The sequence below is a fragment of the Hypomesus nipponensis genome, chromosome 8 (genome assembly GCF_054491055.1).
Source record: "Hypomesus nipponensis isolate SF chromosome 8, ASM5449105v1, whole genome shotgun sequence".
NCBI lineage: Eukaryota > Metazoa > Chordata > Actinopteri > Osmeriformes > Osmeridae > Hypomesus > Hypomesus nipponensis.
This window is the reverse complement of record NC_140368.1, coordinates 7,248,437-7,266,428: the sequence shown is the minus strand read 5'-3', so window position 1 is coordinate 7,266,428 and position 17,992 is coordinate 7,248,437. Positions and strand designations below refer to the sequence as shown.

The 17,992-nt window shown below is 47.9% G+C and overlaps 1 protein-coding gene across 1 annotated transcript in view; it reads left to right on the top strand.

Annotated features, from left to right (window-relative positions):
• The window catches only part of myripb (myosin VIIA and Rab interacting protein b), a 66,033-nt gene that overhangs the window by 21,189 nt on the left and 26,852 nt on the right, over window positions 1-17,992 (top strand). Inside the window, exon 3 of the mRNA XM_084702538.1 lies at window positions 10,342-10,563. Within this exon, the coding sequence (XP_084558664.1) occupies window positions 10,342-10,563 (222 nt within the window). The remainder of the gene's footprint in view (window positions 1-10,341; window positions 10,564-17,992) is intronic.

Here is a 17,992-nt window from a genome sequence, read left to right as displayed (position 1 = left end):
GTGGTAGGTACACACATGCGTTCGCAGCAATACACAGCTTGTCCTCCCGTTAGACAGTGGTAGGACAGTGTGTCAGAGTGGGTAAGAATGCGAGAGAGAGAGTAATATTAGGGGAGAGAGGGACTCCTCGCTGTTGCTGTGAAACTATATTTTTTCCCCAGGGAACTATTAAAGTGTGACACTAAACACAAGTGTTTCTTCTCTTTGGATCTTTTTCATCTCAGTTGGATAAATAGCCCTGCTCTTTGATTTGTGGCTGTTTTGTGAAAAGCTGTTTTTTCAATAGTCTCCTTGCAGAAATCTACTGTAGCTACACTCATTTTGTCACTGAAGGTTATTATGTTTTTACCCAATGAAACAGAGTTTGCAGAAAGGGTTTGAAGCGACAAAGGGATTCCGTTGTGTGATGTTTCTTGTCCTAATTCCTGCTGTTTTAGTTCCCCCCATAACTACACCATCATTTTCTTTAGCTTGCTGCATTTTTCAATTGCATTCTGCTGCTTTGTCGCATTCAAAATAAACTAGTGCAGGAATATCTGGCTCCTAGTTTCTCCTTCGCTATGAAAAACATTTTCAGATGGGAAGATAAATGTTTGCCATCATGGCTGTCTGTGTAGAGAGTTGACTTGAGTGATGGTTGACAGTTTGTAATTGCAAGGTAAACAGCCCGGAATCCCTCAGTGTGCAGTTTGGGAGATTGGCTGTCTGGATCAGATGTGAGTGTGTTCTCCACTCAGAGTGAGACATGCGACATCTGAGGCCTCTTAGTTTAGATCTGTGAATTTGAACCTGCGTGTCATTGTGTCAGCGTTCCTTTAGCGAACAAGAACAATCCTTCATTGATCTCAAATTGTGGCACGCATCAACACACGCTTGCAGGGAGCGGTTCACACATGCAAGAAGCCTCCACAGGACAGACTCCCCAGGTTGGGGATTGAAACCAGGACCTTCTTGCTGCGAGGCCACTTGCCACGGTACCACACAATGACAAATGAAGAAATCATTGTGCAATACATCTGTGGTTCTGTGAATGAATGGGCGTATATGTGCTTTATGTGTGTATTTTATGTGTTTGTGTCATTATCATCATGTGTGTGTCAGCATGCTGGCGCCCACCGTAGTGATTGATGAGGTGTCATCTCTCCTTGGTTGTGCCTGATCCCTCATTCCTGACACACACAAGAATAAAGGATTTAAGGATGAAGCAAGGAAGGAAGAAAGAAAGGAAGGAAGGAAATTTTAGAGAATCATAACAGTCCTAAAGCTGGGTGTTGAGCCTGTCCCATCTCTACTCTCCATTCCTCACTGTGGCTGCAGTCCAGAGCCTGCACGACTCCTCTCAGAGCTCTGTCTGGCTATTATTTAACACTGCAATAATGAACTTCCTCCTTGGGAAGTAATCCAAGTTAAATGTGTGCATCCCTGATAACACTTTCTAATCAAAATGGCTGCCCTCTCGCTGAACCAAGGGGGGCGAAAATCCTTCATGAGTGTTTATTACGAAACACAGCAGACTTGAGGTAATTTAAAGGCAATTTCTTTCTTTCTTATGTTTTCCAATTTTTTGGGAATACTTGGCTTAATGGTTTTCTCTTTGCAAGCTGGAAGATGATAAATTTCACTTTGATGAGAGATATCGTCTAGGGGACTGCATTTCATCATCTTGTAGCTCATGCTCAAGACCATAGGCGACAAATATCATTCTGACAAACTTCCTCTCAACACTGAGCTGCACACTGAGCAGTGTGGGATCTTTATCAATTGGCTACTGAAGCTGACCAACCAGTGAGCAGCCCTCAGGGCTGGAATACCGCCTATAGAGGTCATGGTTTAATGATCTTACACGCACTCAGGATCAAAGTCTAAGCCCAGCAGTCTCACACTTTTAACCCTGACTCCCCTCCATCTCTCCTTCCATCCATCCCTCCTCCATTTCTTTCATCTTACCAAATCTCTTTCCACAGTATCCATCGCTTCATCCATTCAATTAAATGAATCTGTTTTTTTTTTCATTCCTTCATCTCTCCTTACATCATCCCATCCCACTTTTGACCTTTCATCCATCCATTTCTGTTCATCTCTCCCCACATCCATCCCCTCGATCTCTCCATCCAACCGTCTCCCACCCTCTCTCCCTCCCTCGTCTCTCCCTCTCTCCCTTTCTCCGTCTCTCCCTTCTTCTCCCTGCAACACCTCTTGGCTCAGAAGGATTACTCATGCGGTTCACATAGCGCAAACTCGGTGGAAGGCTGTGATTGTTCCCACTTTGCTGAATAATCTCTTTTCACTGGAAAGAAAAGAAAAACAAATATGCCAGCAATTCAGCTTAAGTGTCCCCCCCCCCTTCCCACCCACCACCAGAAGTCAAGTGAGAGGGAAAGGAGGAAGGGGGGTGGGGTGGGGTGGGGTGGGAGGGAGGGGACACATTCGGGCGATTACCCAATGGCCTCCTCGATGGCCCCGGACAACAGTGCTGAGAAATGCATTGTGGGCAGCGTGCGGAGGAGTCAATCTGTTGTTGGGCTGACACTGAGGAATAATGATGCAGGCTCCAATAGGCTCGGCCTCACACTCAATATGCTGGTACTGCTACTCTGACCGTGTGATTAATACAGACCATACACACAGTTATGCCTGTCATGCCTGCATCACATCACCCAGGTGACCAGAGGGAAACAGGGAGCTTTACTCCACATTTCAAAATAATCTATTTTGTTGTTGCTTACTGCAATTGGGCCATGTACAGTGGTATGAATGAGTATTTGGTATGTTTTTGAAGGTGTCCTGTAATTGGCTGAGAGCATACACATGTGGATCTGGGACTGCCGTTGGGAAAACAATGGCTATTTCAGAGGCAACAAAGACACTGAGCTAGGAGGAACGTCCTTCAACATATTCCACTGGGATGAATACTGTACTGCATCAATGAGGGAGAGGAGGACAAAATGGGATAAGAGAGGACAGATAATGGAGGAGAATGAGAGAGAATGTGTTCACATAAGGGGCGGGATGGGTGGAGGGGCGAGATGGGGGCGGGGGTAGTTATTTTAGGGAGATGCCATTTCAATTAGGAACACAGGGATCGCCGTTGACTTAATGAGAACCTGGGTTCACATTCTGGGCATGCTGTCCTGAACCCAATTAGAGAGGAAGAGTAGACTCAGATTGGCTGGCTGGGTACTTAGAGACACAAAGAGACACTGACTGGCGTAGCCAAAGTACCCAGGGTAGTGTGTGCAGCATGTAGATATTAGAGAGAGAGTGTCTGTCTTTCAGTTTGTCTGCTGGTCTGTGAGTTTGTGCGCTCTGCCGATAAGAGACAGTTTTCTCTGCGGGGGACTCTTATGGCTGAACTATTTGACAGTCGCTAGCACACACTCCACAGAAGGCTCAGGGTTAGACTAGGCACACACACAAACAGCCATACACAAACACACATACATACACAACCACACACACAGATTTCCCTCAAATAATCAATAAGGGCCGGCTTCAATCCTTCTACCAACCGACAGACAGGCCTGAGAGAGCAAGACGCTCATTTGCTCACCAGTGATGGATGCCTGGTCTCTGGACAAGCCTCATTCCCCAGCTAGATGCAGTCACCCCCCCCCCCACACACACACACACACACCCTGATCTGGCCGAGGAGGGGTGAAAATATGGCATTGGATTTTTTTTGACGGCGAGGTATTGATTTCAGACTGAGACGAATGTCCATTCGCAATAGCGAAGCAATAGGCTTTGATTTGAGCAGTTTCATAATGCTAATAGCCAACAGCTGTGTGGGGGAGGAGGACCGGGTGTGGAAGGGAGCCAACGTCCACAGGCCTGACCCAGGGTGACTTCTGGGTGATGTCGTGTAAACATGCAGACAGGCATCATGTCTCATGTGCCTTACGGAGGACTGACGTAAGTATCGGTTTTCTGGTCATGCAGAGCAGGAGCCAGATCGATGGTATAAACATGAGCTTCTGTGTCTTGTTTAGCCTGTCAGATGTGGCGCTTAGTAAGGGCCTGTGGAAAGGTGTGACATGACTAGGATTTAGAACATTCTGGTCACTTCATATAGCCTCACTGTTAAGCCATTCATCCATCTCGCTCTTTCTCTCATGTACCTGTATGTGCGTGCCTGTGTGGATGAGTGTGTGTGCGCGGATGTGCGAGCGTGTGTGTGTGTGTGTGTGTGTGTGTGCGTGAGACACCTGGTCTTCTTCTAATATCTTCGGCGAGCTTCACTGACACGCAACAGTATCCTCTGCTAATCCAACAGAGGCCCTCCCAAACACTATGATCTCAGTTATCTTGTTCATTCTCTCTCTCACTCACTCAGTCACACACACACACTGTCTCTGCCTCATGTTATCCATAAGGCATCTTCTATTTAGAGACATGTCCCTACTGGTGTATGAGTGTGAGTGTGTGTACTAAAGAGTGGCATGCTTTCATTCACACAGTATGATTCCATTCCCAAAGGCATTTTTACCGCTGAAAAAAACCCTGCTGAGGTTAACATGCACATAAAAGCTCCAGCACATACTTAGTAACACAGTCTCCCACACACACACATACACACACACACTCACACCCTCTCACACACACACACACACACACACTTACATATGCATACACATACCCAACCAAGAGATATCATCACATGGTCTTGCCCTTGCTGTGGTCACCTTGGGCGAATTGTTGCAGTGGGATGTGAGAGATGAAGGGGTAGGGTGGGGGAGAATGAGGAAGAGGGGATTGGACAGTGACAGAAAAAGACATAGAGGGGAAAGGAGAGGAAGAAAGAGGAAAAGTAAGGTGTGCTCTGGGCTAGATAGGAGGAAGAGGGCTATAGAGTTGTGAGAGCATCTAGACTTAGCATATCATTCTACTCCAGCAGTCACTCCTTTCACATTTCACAAAGTACATTATTTTCAACCTTCATCCAAAATATGAATCAGAAGGTACTTTAAGCAAGGATACAACTGTACCACTTTGTCATTGTGCTTTTGACTCGTTCTCTTCTTCCTTTTAACCATGCATGATTTTGAGCATGTTTCAAATCGGACCAAATAGCAATGCTCCTTGTTGGCTCAGTACTATGTTGAGTTAGCATCGTGACCTCACTGTCAGCCCCAGTTCCGGCCAATGAGACGCAGGGCACTCTACTCTTCATCCAATCAAGTGCCTTAATAACTCAATTTGATGAGGCAACAAAAAACAGGTGACAGGTCTGTCATTGACTTACACAGCGCTGCCATCCATTCATCTCCTCATGCTGTTAGTCATGGAGTCACTTCTCCATAGGTCATACTAGCCTTTGTCCCTTCTCAAAAGACCTATATTGTATTGAGGATGGATCTATGTGAAGTGTGTTGGAGTGGATTGTACTCCATTGTTGTGTGTGTGTGTGTGTGTGTGTGTGTGTGTGGAGTGAGAGTGGGGTTAGGCACAACCAAGGAGAGATGACACCTCATCAATCACTGTAGTGGGCGGCAACACTACTGGCATCATACACATGAGGATGATGACACACACTCACTCACACACAGAACACTCACAGTCATTACAATAGCAGCTGAATCTCATGCTGCCTGAAGCCAGTGGCATTTTGATAACTCTAGTTAGTTTTACACGACAAGTTCATTCAGACGCCCTTTAATAATTTCTGTGAGTACTGATGTTTTTGGATAAATCCTGAATAAAAAATGCATTAACACATACATAATGAAGCTCCTGGATGCACACTGTGACAACATCGCTGTGTGTGGTTTAATTTGCTAGCAGTAATACTTAGACTGTGTAATGACCTTAGGCGGATCTTGCTTTTTATTTGTCTGTACTGTAGTAGCCTTGTTTGTCTGTGGTGGAACTAGCTGGGATAGGTGACTCTCCCTGTGGCATATCCACTAGTGTGTATGCAGATGTGGAGCAGCCCTGCATGGTGCCCCGCAGTCAGGATTCAGTAGGGCTGTTGAAGAACTTCCTAGAAGTGAGTATAGCAATCTTCTTTCTTCTTTCTCCTAAAAACCGCCCCTTATATCCCCCGGTCTCTTCTGTCCTCATTTTCTCTCTTCTCTCTACTCTTACCCTTTCTCCCACACACACACCCCGGAGAACTTGCTCACTACCCTCACACGCTTGTGACAGATAAGAATATCCACAGAGTTATATATTATTTGTCACTGCACCAGGAGAGAGAGAGAGAGGGAGGGACAGAGAGGGACAGAGGGACAGAGAGGAGGAGAGAGAGGGGGAGAGAGAGAGAGGGAGAGAGAGGTACAGAGAGAGAGAGGGAGAGAGAGGGACAGAGAGAGAGAGGGAGAGAGAGGGAGAGGGAGAAGCGATGGTGCAGCTGAATGAGGAGATCCTGGGGAGGACGAGATATGACACTTCTGCTTCAGAATTCTTTGGTTCATCTCCAGGTCAACCCGAGGCAGTGCCACCTGCTCTGGCTGAAGGGAGAAGGGAGAGTGGGGATAGGAGACAAGATAGAGAGAGCAATGGAGAGAGCGGAAAGTAAGAGGGAGAGAATGAGGTGGACAAAGGAAGAGAGAGGGAGAGAGACTGAGAAGGATGGAGTGATAGATGATGTAAAGATGATGAGGGAAGGAAGCTAAAGGAAATATGGCATCAATCCAAGCCAGTCTGAATTTTCAGGACTCATCTAAGAGTGTGGAAGATGGCTAACACTCTCTCAGAAAGGAAACATCCATGGCATATAACCAGGATTTGGGGGAAATGACCTCACAGGCTAAATATTCTTACTGGAAGTTGGCTGACTGACTTCCTGGACTGGAGTGTGACTCACAGCACACATTAGCCTAGCGGGTTAGCCCATTATGGCCCCCAGGAAGGAGTCTGCCAAACAACTTCAACCCTTCCCTCAGCCCGACAGCCTACCCTTCACCTCAATCAGCGGCCTGGAGACAGGCCTGATAACCTCACACCGATGAGCCTCACACTCAATTCATGGCTGTGATGTGTCAATCTGCTATTGCACTGCAGAGAAGAGTTAAGGCATTGTCAAGTCTGCTCTGACAGCCTATTTATGTCTGAACGTGACATCTGACTTAGGATCAGCTGCCTAAACCCTGCTCATATCTTGACCAACATCTAGCAGAACCATTACAGCTGGCTCTGGACCAGGTCACAAGGACAGAAAGTTTCTGGAAGTTTGAAAGTGTACATTCCATGAGGGAGATTAAAACGGTATTGATTATGGAAATGGATGACTGTATTGTGACACCATGGTGAATACAAAATAGAAGAATGCTATTCAGCTCTTTAAAACTGATAGTTTAATGATAGGGTATTTGCCTTTTCTTGGCAAAGGAAGGCTTAGATAGATTCAACTAGCCGGTGTGGGGTGTCTTGCTTTCTAGTCTGTTTCCTTAGTTAGTTTTCTCTCTCTCTCTCTCTCTCTCTCTCTCTCTCTCTCTCTCTCTCTCTCTCTCTCTCTCTCTCTCTCTCTCTCTCTCTCTCTCTCTCTCTCTGTCTCTGTCTCTGTCTCTGTCTCTCTGTCTCTCTCTCTGTCTGTCTCTCTCTCTGTCTCTCTCTGTAGATTTCTCTTAATCTCTCTCATCATTCCTCCTTCTTCATCTCTCTCACTCTCTGTCTTTCTGTCCACCACACTCATACAGTAGCCTTAGCTTTACTCCTCAGTCAACACAACACAGCGCTTCCTCCTGTATTTCTTTCTGTCTTTCTTCAAAGTCTCAAAGTTCAGGAGAACATATTTGAGTTCGGCCTGAAAGCAGTTGTGTTAATATTCAGTAGAAGAACCAAACGACTTGTCAAGCTCATCTGAGTGGTGATGCTCTCAATCTTATAACAGGACAAGATAGGATACCTCATAAAGTTAACACTGCCATGCATGTGAGGCACTTCAGTCCTGTTAAATGCTGTGAACCCTACACAGTCCCAGAGTCCAGCAGGCAGTGGTAAACAGTTCCATGAATACTGAATGAGAGGGGGATGAATTATTGACTAAATAGTAAAGGGCAAGCTAATGAAATAACTCAGGGCCCATTTAAACGACACACAGACCCCTGCTAAGACTTTCTCACCTTTACCATGTTTAATTCATGTATTCATTTATAAACACACACACACAGACACACACGCACACACAAACACGCACACATACACACACAAACACGCACACATACACACACATACAAACATGCATATTTGCACACGCATACACGCACGCTGGTTCTTCGTTTGCTGCTGGAATATTAGATCTGTGGTGGTGCATTGGGGACGTTCCCCAAGGGGTGCTGTGACCCCCAGACACAGTTGAAGGCGGGGCAAGGATACTGATCGGCTGTGGAGCCCTGTACGAGCATGCATGGCTGTGTTTATGTTTGTGCTGTTGTTCGTGTGTGCCCGCGTGCATCTGTGTACACGTGTGTGTTTGTGGGGGGGTGGAGCGTGCATGGGTGTTTGTGAGGGGGTTGGGTGTGAGTGGGTGTGTGTGTGGGGGTGGGGTGTGAGTGGGGGGGTGGGGTGTGTGTGGGGGGGTGGGGTGTTTGTGGGGGGGGGGTGCGCGCGTGAGGCAATGCGACGGCGGTAGCAGCTCTACCCTGCTCCGTGGTTCCATCTCCGTGTGATGTCATCCTGGACCCCGCGCTGCTGTGACACCGAAGGGACGTTTCTTATGCCTAGTTAAGGGAGAGGGAAGTTAATCTGCCTGAGCAGCGGGCGTGACCTGCGCTCTGTCTGTCCTTGGCTGTGTGTGTGTTTTAGCCCATCTCATTTACTCCAATGACTTATCACACACACACTGTAGCTGTAAGCCAGCTGGACGGCTCATCTCAGCTCATTAAGGCCATATCTGTCTCGGACACGCAACTTAACCACTTTCTTAACCTCACCACAACATGCCATTTTCTCTACTGTACTCAGGCAAAATGTCTGCCCTGTTTTTTCTGTGCTGGATGAGTTGGCAAAAGGTCTTCCCGGTTTGAAGGTAGTTAATCTGTGTTTGTACGTGTGTTTTGTGTGAAAACGATTGTTTGTGTGAGTAAAGAGAGCATTTGGGTGTGTGCATTTGTCACACTGTGTATAAACTGGACTGAATATGTGTGGGGGGACTGTTCATGTGATGAATATACTAAGGCTAATGATGCATGTGAAAAGCAATCAGAGAGGCAGGAGCTGATGAGTAAGGGAGATGAGTATAAATACCAGAGGAGGCAGTAGATGGCTCATCCCCCTGGCCCCACCACTGGGCTGGCTGCTCCACATACTCACTGCTCCACACAATTCCCCTTTACCTCTGTAGTACCAACCCGGTATTGTTCACGATAGATTCTTGGTGATGCTGCTTAGCGGGTGAATGATTGTTGTAAGGCGTGTGTGTGTGCGCGCGCATGTGTGTTGCCGTGCTTGTTTGTTGTGCACATGGTGGTTATAGGAGCGTGAGTTTATGGGTGTGTGTTTGTGTCGGAGATCATTGAAAGTCGTGTTAGAGCTGGCGCTAGCACTGTAAATCCTGGTTGATAGCGAGGCTTGAATAATTTACTTAGTGACTATGAGTCCGAACCCTTTCAGTCTTGTCTACCTGCATCTGCACCTTAGGAGTTTGTCCATGTCTGTCTCCAGCGTTCACACTGAGGAAATCAGATAGAACAGTCAGTATATCTTAAACAATTGACACATTATTTTCAAGGCTGTAATTCTAAATACAATTTTTTTTCCTCATTGGCCTGCTTAAATACCTTGGTTTTTTTTACAGTAAAGTATAGTCTGACAGTATATCCATACATAAAAAAGGACATGCATGGATTGATCCAGAGACTTCCTGTGTGGTTTGCAGGCTCGTATAAATCTACTGTCTGACCTTTAGTTGTATCTCTTTAATCTTACTGTTTAATCATCATCGTCATCACCACCATGACCATCATTATCATCGCCAGCATCACCATCATTGCCATTATTGTGTTGTTTCACAAATGAATGTGCGCACACACACACACACGTAGTGGATTCAGGCTTTCTTTGGGTTTGATTGATGTCGAGAAACAAGGAGTGACATACTCCCAGATTGAAATGTCGTCCGTCGTGTTAATTCAGAGGACTGGCATGAGAGAATAGGAGAGAGCGTTTTCCTCTCCGCCCCACCCCGACCTCCCCCCTCCTGTTTTATTATCCCTTTTTAATTTTTCATTTGTTACAGCATCTCCAATTATTCCGCCTCGCCGTTTTTTTATTTTACATTCCATCTCAGACGCACTCGCTCACTCTCTCTCTCTCTCTCTCTCTCTCCCCCTCCCCCTCCCCCTACCGCTCCCCCCTCCCTCCCTCCCTCGCTCTCTCCCTCTCTACCGCTCTCTCCGTCAGCGAGATGAAACAGGAGCTGGCGGAGGAAGGCAGCAGATGCTCCATCCTCGCCAGGCAGCACCGCTTCAACGAGCACTGCTGCATCCGCTGCTGCGCCCCCTTCACCTTCCTGCTCAACCCCAAGCGGCCCTGCCTCGACTGCTGCTTCAACATCTGCAAGACCTGCCGCACCTACAGCAAGAAGGAGCGCGCCTGGCTCTGCTCCGCCTGCCAAAAGACCCGGTGAGTACCCACCCACCCCGGCTCGCTCCAAACGCACGCCAGACGCTGTCCCCTGGAGAGAGGGACCGGGGGACAGGGAGAGGTGGGGACGGAAGGAGAGGGACAGAGGAGTGTGGATAGAGGATGAACGAGAGGAATGGGGTGAGAGGAGGGTGGTAAGAGACTGAGACAGGAACGGAGGAAAGGGAGGATGGGGCTGTGACTGCTGCTACTACTGCCAGGACTGCTGGGAGTGAGTTACAGGTATTTAGAGACGAGAGAGAGAGAGGACTCCGCTGAAGAGAGAGTGAGCGACAGAGAAAATGGGATGCCTGTAGAGTGCTGTGAGGGTTGACAGGTTGTTTTAGGGCAGGAGGGGAGGAGGAGAGGAGGAGAAGGGAAAGGTGTTTCATATTTGCGGCTGCAGCTGCTGCTAGTGTGTGTCTACCATTAAACATCAAACCCGCACGGGCTCATACGCACGCACGCACGCAAAAACACACAGGTGCCGAGTCTGAAAAAGTGAAAATAGTATACCGTGCTGTGTGTTTGTAGAATTTATAACGAGGTTGTATTGAACCATGTTGTGTATGAGTTGAGTGGGGCTTTAGTGAGTTAGCTGGTTGATGATTTATTTTCCTGTCAGACCTGGAGCTCCGTTAGCACTGTGGGATCTGGGTGGCGTGATGGTCGCGGTGTGTCTCCGCACATTCCCGTGTGTACTGTACACTCCACGAGTGTAGCGGTAGGTGTGTGTGTGTGTGTGTGTGTGTGAGAGAGAGACTCGTAGGTGTATCTGAGGAAACGCCTGTGGTGTCTGGGAGCTGGTCACGTCTGAGCCACCTGCGGCCGCGGCACCGACACAGCGCCACGCTCCCTCTCACCACACCGTCTGTGCCTCAACTCTCAGTGTGTGTGTGTGTGTGTGTGTGTGAAATTCAGAGAAATGCAGACTTGTGTGTGCGGGCATAACTGTGTGTGCGTAAGACAGTTTGGAGGTGTTGATTGTGGAGATTAGGGAGCATGACAATGTGTAGAAAAGGCGTGACGTAACCGCTCTACCCAAGTCTCTCTCTCTCTCTCTCTCTGTCTCTCTCTGTGTCTCTCTCACGTTCTCTCCTTTTCAGTTTTTACTCTGTCTTTTTTCCTGTCTGTCTGACTGTGATTGATTCTGCTGCATGGTATTGAGTGAGACCCTCAGCCTAAACTCTCGCTTCACTAGAGGAGGGGGGGGGGGGGGATGGAGGAGAAGCTAGAGATCTATCGATCTGGTTAAAGAATCTCTCACCCTCTATCCTTTCTCTCCTTCCAACCCCCCCCCCCCCTCCTTCCCACCCTCTCTATCTTTCAGCGCTCTCCCTCTCTCATCTCTGACACTACCCCAAGGCAAGGGAGCGCTAGCCCGCTAACGGTGCGCCAGCTAGTCCTTCTCCAGCGATGTCATGTTCTCATTAAGGCAGATAGAAAGTCTGTCCAGATATTAGCAACCACCAGGCTCATTAAGCAGAGCACCTTTCATCAACGTGTTGAAAGAGCTGTCAACATTAAATAGACGGTGGGCTGTCTAATAATTTCCTGAATTGTGTTGTGGCCCAGCATTGTAGCAACATTGCCAGTAAGTTGCTGCAACATTGTGTGTCAGCTGGAGAGTAAATTTACCCAGTTATGTCGCATAACCTGCTTTCTGGAATACCCCCCAGATCTCTAATTCTGTTACTCTGATCTTTGCGGGTGTTTGTGTGTGGTTGTGTCCGAGGTGTGTGTTTGGAAGGTACGATTGGACGGGCCACATGGTCTGGTTAACACGTACAGGCTGTACTTTTATGTACGCCCACATTCCTTCCGAATGCTACTGAGTGACATCACCACCAGCGACCACACACTCACACACACACACACACACACACATGCTGGCACACACACATTTCTGTGTACACTCAGACCTGCGCACGCACAAACACACTCAAAAGCACATGCACACACACACACACACACTTACACACCATGTACTACACACCATATAAGTCATGAACATGTAATGATAATGAATCATTTCGAGTTTACTGCTAATTCATTTTGACTAACGCCATATGGTAATCAGACTGTTGCCTACGGTTACACAGTCACACAGAGAGGGGGCACTACCCAACTGATTGGTCCTGCCCAGTGGTTCTAGGTAGTGATTGGTCCAGCCCAGTGGTTCTAGGTAGTGATTGGTCCAGCTCAGTGGTTCTAGGTAGGGATTGGTCCAGCCCAGTGGTTCTAGGTAGTGATTGGTCCAGCTCAGTGGTTCTAGGTAGTGATTGGTCCAGCTCAGTGGTTCTAGGTAGGGATTGGTCCAGCCCAGTGGTTCTAGGTAGTGCAGGGTCCGTGTAGAGCAGAGGAGCTGTTATAGGACTTGGTAGGCCAGGCGGAGGACAAGATGAGGGTTATGTGTGCACAGAAGAGATCGTGACGATGCTGCCTTGTTCCCCTGTGTGTTTACCCTGCTGCGGCAGGACTGTCACACCACCTACCTGCTAGACTGAGAACACACACACACACACCACAGGCACATAGCCGCATCAACAAACACACACACACACACACACACACACAAACTGTCCTTACCAGTCCTGGGTAAACAGGCATGTTGAGCGTGACCGTGAAAAGTCTGGTTGTATTAGTCACTTAGGCCTCTGGAGTGAGTCTGTGTGTGTCCACACACACACACACACACACACACAGGCAGACAGACAGTTCAGGTTGAGAAATAGTAAGTACGTAGTTCATGACATCTACAGGGCTTCTCGTCTTCTATTGAAATGTTTCCAGATGGGGTACATATACACACACAAAAACACACGCACACACATACACACGTTCCAACACACACACACACACATGCCTAGACTTTTACTAGGTTTCTCAGGGAGAGTGGCAGTGGGAGGGGAGTGCGGGGACAGAGAAGGATGCTGAGCCCCCCTGCCTCCCAGCTGGCTTGGACCAGCACACACTCGGCTGAATGAATATGAAATCCTCTTTTCATCTTCCTCTCAAGTTGCCCTGCTCGCCACTTCCATCTGGGAAATGAAAGTCCCTGTTCTCCACAGTTACGTTTGCACCAAATTTCAAAATTGACCACTCTGATTTATGTTTTATACCCTAGCAATACCCCCCTCCCACACACACACACACACACGCACACACACGCACTTCACACAGCAAAACGGACATGCCGCAGTTACAAAATCAAACCAAACTCCTGTGGCGGTGTTGACCATAAAGGGGTCCACCTCTGGCTCTATTTCAAGCTGATGGGCGTCAGGGGAGGGAGCCTGTACGCTCTTGGCCTGGAGCCCATCACCTGCTCTTCCTATTGGCCAGCCAGCTGGAGCCACTCTGATTGGTTTGGGTAATGAACAAACGTAACCCAAACCCTCCGCCCCCGACCGGTCCAGTCCCCCACCCCCCTGGGCATATCCCGGGATGCATTCTTAGACCTTCCCACTTTTTAAATCAGCCCCTGTCACCAATTGTCACCTCCCCCTGATGGGATGTACCCCACGGTTGGAGATGTGCCCTTTGACAATGATGAGGAGTTTTTATGAATGGGACTATTTCTAGGGATGACCCAGGGGTGACGTTAAGCGCTTGTGACATACGTCACGCCTGTGGCACTCCTCTGTGTGTCCAGATTGTGTGCACATAGACACACTAACATGGAGGTACGGTATGTTTTTATTATATTTGTATACGTTTTTTTATTTTTATAATGCTTGGTTACACTGCTATGGTGTATCATTAGCAGATGGAGTTGTGTTAGCAGGTAAGGACTCATGTCCTTGTGGATGGCAATTAGACTTGAGAGTGTGTCTTGTAAATGGCAAGCATTCTCTGAAGAAACCGTGAAATAACTCAAGGAAAAAAAAAGTGGAGAGGAGGAAGAAGAGGAAAGATGAAAAAGGAGATATCTTCAGCTTGGGGGTGTTTTTGGAGAAGGAGAGCCAGCAGGCTCAGACTCTGGGTGTCTCTGTGTGCTGACTGCTCGCTGAATGTCAGGACGTCTCCGGTCTGGAATGGTTTCTTGTGACCAGCGCATCTCCATTTTCACACAGACAATCTGTTCTCATCCTGCTGCAGTCTGTCTGTGTCTCATCACCTGATGGATCTGGACTAGCCTACTGGAATGTCTTACTACATGTTAGACATATTCATATTTCATTAAATGTGTTGTCTTCCGACACATGGATGAGATTGTATGTGACATACAGGCAAAGGCTTATAGGTAGTGGTTTGTGTGTGTGTGTGTGTGTGTGTAGATTCAGAATACAGGGCAAGTCTGTGTGCTTCCTTATAGGCTGTCTAGGGATGTGGCTGCAGTCTCACGTGTGTGTGTGTGTGTGTGTGCGTGTGTGTGAATGAGGGTCAGAAAGAGCAGGGGGAGAGAGTGAGAGAGAAAAAGAACATGTGAGAGAGGGAAAAGGAAAGGGAGGGAGTGGCAGAGAGAGTGGCAGCGAGAGAGAAAGACAGAGAGAGAGAGACAGAGAGAGCTTATGGAGATATGTTGAGGGGCAATGGCTGTAAGAACTCACTCCATATTTTAAAGAAGCTTTACGTTAATGGAAAGGATTTGACAGCAGTACGTAACACTGCTCTTCCTGAACACTTGGATAACCCAGCACTAAGATGACTGAATACTGAGAGAACTGAAACCTAGGATAACTGAACACCAGGATAACTGAATAGTGAGAACTGAACACTGGGCCTGTTCGTCCTCCCTCTTCTCTCTTCGTCTGTTTTTCTCTGTCCCTCTATGACTAGGACTGTTTCTCTTTAATGCTCATTCGCTCAAGCTCTCCCTTTTTGTTTTCTGTCTCCTCCTCTCGCTCTATCACTGTCTCACCTTCTCTGCTCTCGTCTTGATAACCTCTGCTCCACGCATGCTCTGTGGCAGACACTCATATAGACACACTCGCAACTCCAGCAGGTATAATAAGTACAGGGGATATAGTGTCTGTGGGCACTGTGTATTTCTCTGTGGAAGGGAGAAGGCAAAAGTAGGGTTCTCGCTTGATGAAGGTACATTTAAAAGCCGTGCTCCCCTAAACGAAAGCATAGACCCAATTAAAGAACTCATTCCTTTTGGCAAATAGTATTTGTGCAAGAGCTTCCTCAGTCTTAATTACTGCTGAGCACCCCAGCCCACAAGCTAGATCAGCGTGAGCCAAAGGACACTTGTGTGTAATGTGTGGTTCTTTGTATGACTGCATGTGTGTTTATCTGTGTGTGGTTATCTGTGTGTGGCTATATGCATATGGTTATGTATGTAAGGACATTAGTTTGTGTGAGCATGTGTTGTGTGTTGGTCTGTGTGCGGTTCTTTGTGTTTGTGTGTGGGAATGTTTGCGGGTGTGTCTGGTAGCCCTCTGTCACTTTGCGGATCTCTGAGTCATTGTTGTGGGTTAGCATGCCGTGGTGTCTCTGCTGTCATTTTGTCTGTCTGTGTGGGTGGTGAGACTGAGCCAGTGACGCCTCTGACACACGCCCATGTGACCCCAGCGCCAGTCAAGAAGCCATGCATGCAGCATAAAATATTGCTGCTCTATCCTAGTACAGTACCCCTGGCTGCCATTGAGTTTCCCCTGTTGCATTAGTTCTGCTTTGTGACTTGAAACTGGAACTTAATACCATGCCCCAGAACTCCATTGCTCGTCATGCAGGCTTCCAAACCTTCTGGCGCACAATTGGAAATTGTATGATTCTGAAATTGGATTGTTGGTCAGATATGATCTATCACAAGGCAACATTAGCATCAGAAATCTCTAGAACCCTGGCCATTTTTCATTTCCTGTCATAGACTGGATGCAGTCTGCCTGACGGTGATGCGAGAGATGTGATTGGCTGCTCTTCCTTCTTCTCTTTGTCTCAGCTTGTGTCTTCTCTCTGTCTCTTTCTGTCTGTCTGTCTTTCTCTCTGTCTTTCTCTCTGTCTCTTCCTCGCTCTCTCTCTTCCTTCTCTGTCTCCTTTCTCTCCGGCTCTCCTCCCCCGGGCGGACAGTTCCATCTGACTCTCTGCCACAGTGTGCTCTCCAGTGCAGAAATGAGATATTGACACCTCAGCGTTCATATTCACCACGCGTTCCCTCCCTCCCCCGAGAGCCCCCTTTGAAGAGAGAGAAAAAGATAGAGGGAGGGATTTAGGAGGGGGAGGATTGAGCTTCTTCCTATGCAAACATTTCCATAATTGCACAAATCCCTTTCCCTCATCTCCACAGTGCAGTCCAGGGTGGGAATATGAGTATTAGTATTTGGGCTCCAGCATGTTTGTGTGGATGAATAGTGTGAGTGTGTGCGCGTGTAGAAAGAACATTTTTGTGTGTTATCTAGTTATCAGGGCTGACCAAATTATTTGGGTTCGCACAAAATAATGTACTTTGTGTCGCTAATCAAACACACACATTCATTAACACAAACATATACAATAACCTGCATGCAAATCATGAACTCATTGACTGGTTTTCCTGGAAAGTGTGGCATTGGGCATGAATAACAATTAGCCGATATGCTAATGTTGCTATCCCACTGTTGGTGTTCTGCTCTGAGTACTGAGGCGTTTTAATTGATGTGTTTTCCTTTTCTCTTTTCCCCCTCTCTCTTTCTCTCTCATCATTCGTTCTTTCTCATTATCTCTGACTCTCTTCTCCTCCCTTTCTCTTTGCTCCTTGCACTCTTTCTCTTTTAATCTCTCCCTGACTCACTCACAAAGTCTCCCTCTCCCGCTACTTTCCCTCCCTCCCTCCCTCCCTCCCTCCCTCCCTCCCTCCCTCCCTCCCTCCCTCCCTCCCTCCCTCCCTCCCTCCCTCCCTCCCTCCCTCCCTCCCTCCCTCCCTCCCTCCCTCCCTCCCTCCCTCCCTCCCTCCCTCCCTCCCTCCCTCCCTCCCTCCCTCCCTCCCTCCCTCCCTCCCTCCCTCCCTCCCTCCCTCCCGGCCGGCATATAAATGATTCTGCAGGGCTCCCAGTTTGTGTACCCTTTCCCGAGTCTTCACAGCCCCTCCTCATGCAGCCCAGCTATCTGCTCCTCGTCCATCGTTTGATAGTGATTTAATACCTGGGTGCTCAGCTTGTGTTATCATATTTGTTTAGGACCGTCTGAAGTGGTTAACACTGCCAGGCAGGGATGCTGGGAGTTCAGACATCTCGTTTGTGTTTCACAAATGCTCAGATCATTTCTAAGTCCTGCTTGCTGACTTTACAGAGATGGGTGGATGAGGGAGACCGTGTCGGTAAGGTAGAGAGGAGGTAGACACTGAGTGAGTTGGTGACAAGGGGCTGGAACCTTGGCAGTATTGTACTGTACTGATCAGAGGAGATGTTGGATGCCTCAAGTTAGAGCTGAGTGTGTCTTCTGATAGGCTTGCCAGATTACGCACACACGCACATGCAACACACAGGCACACCACACACACGCG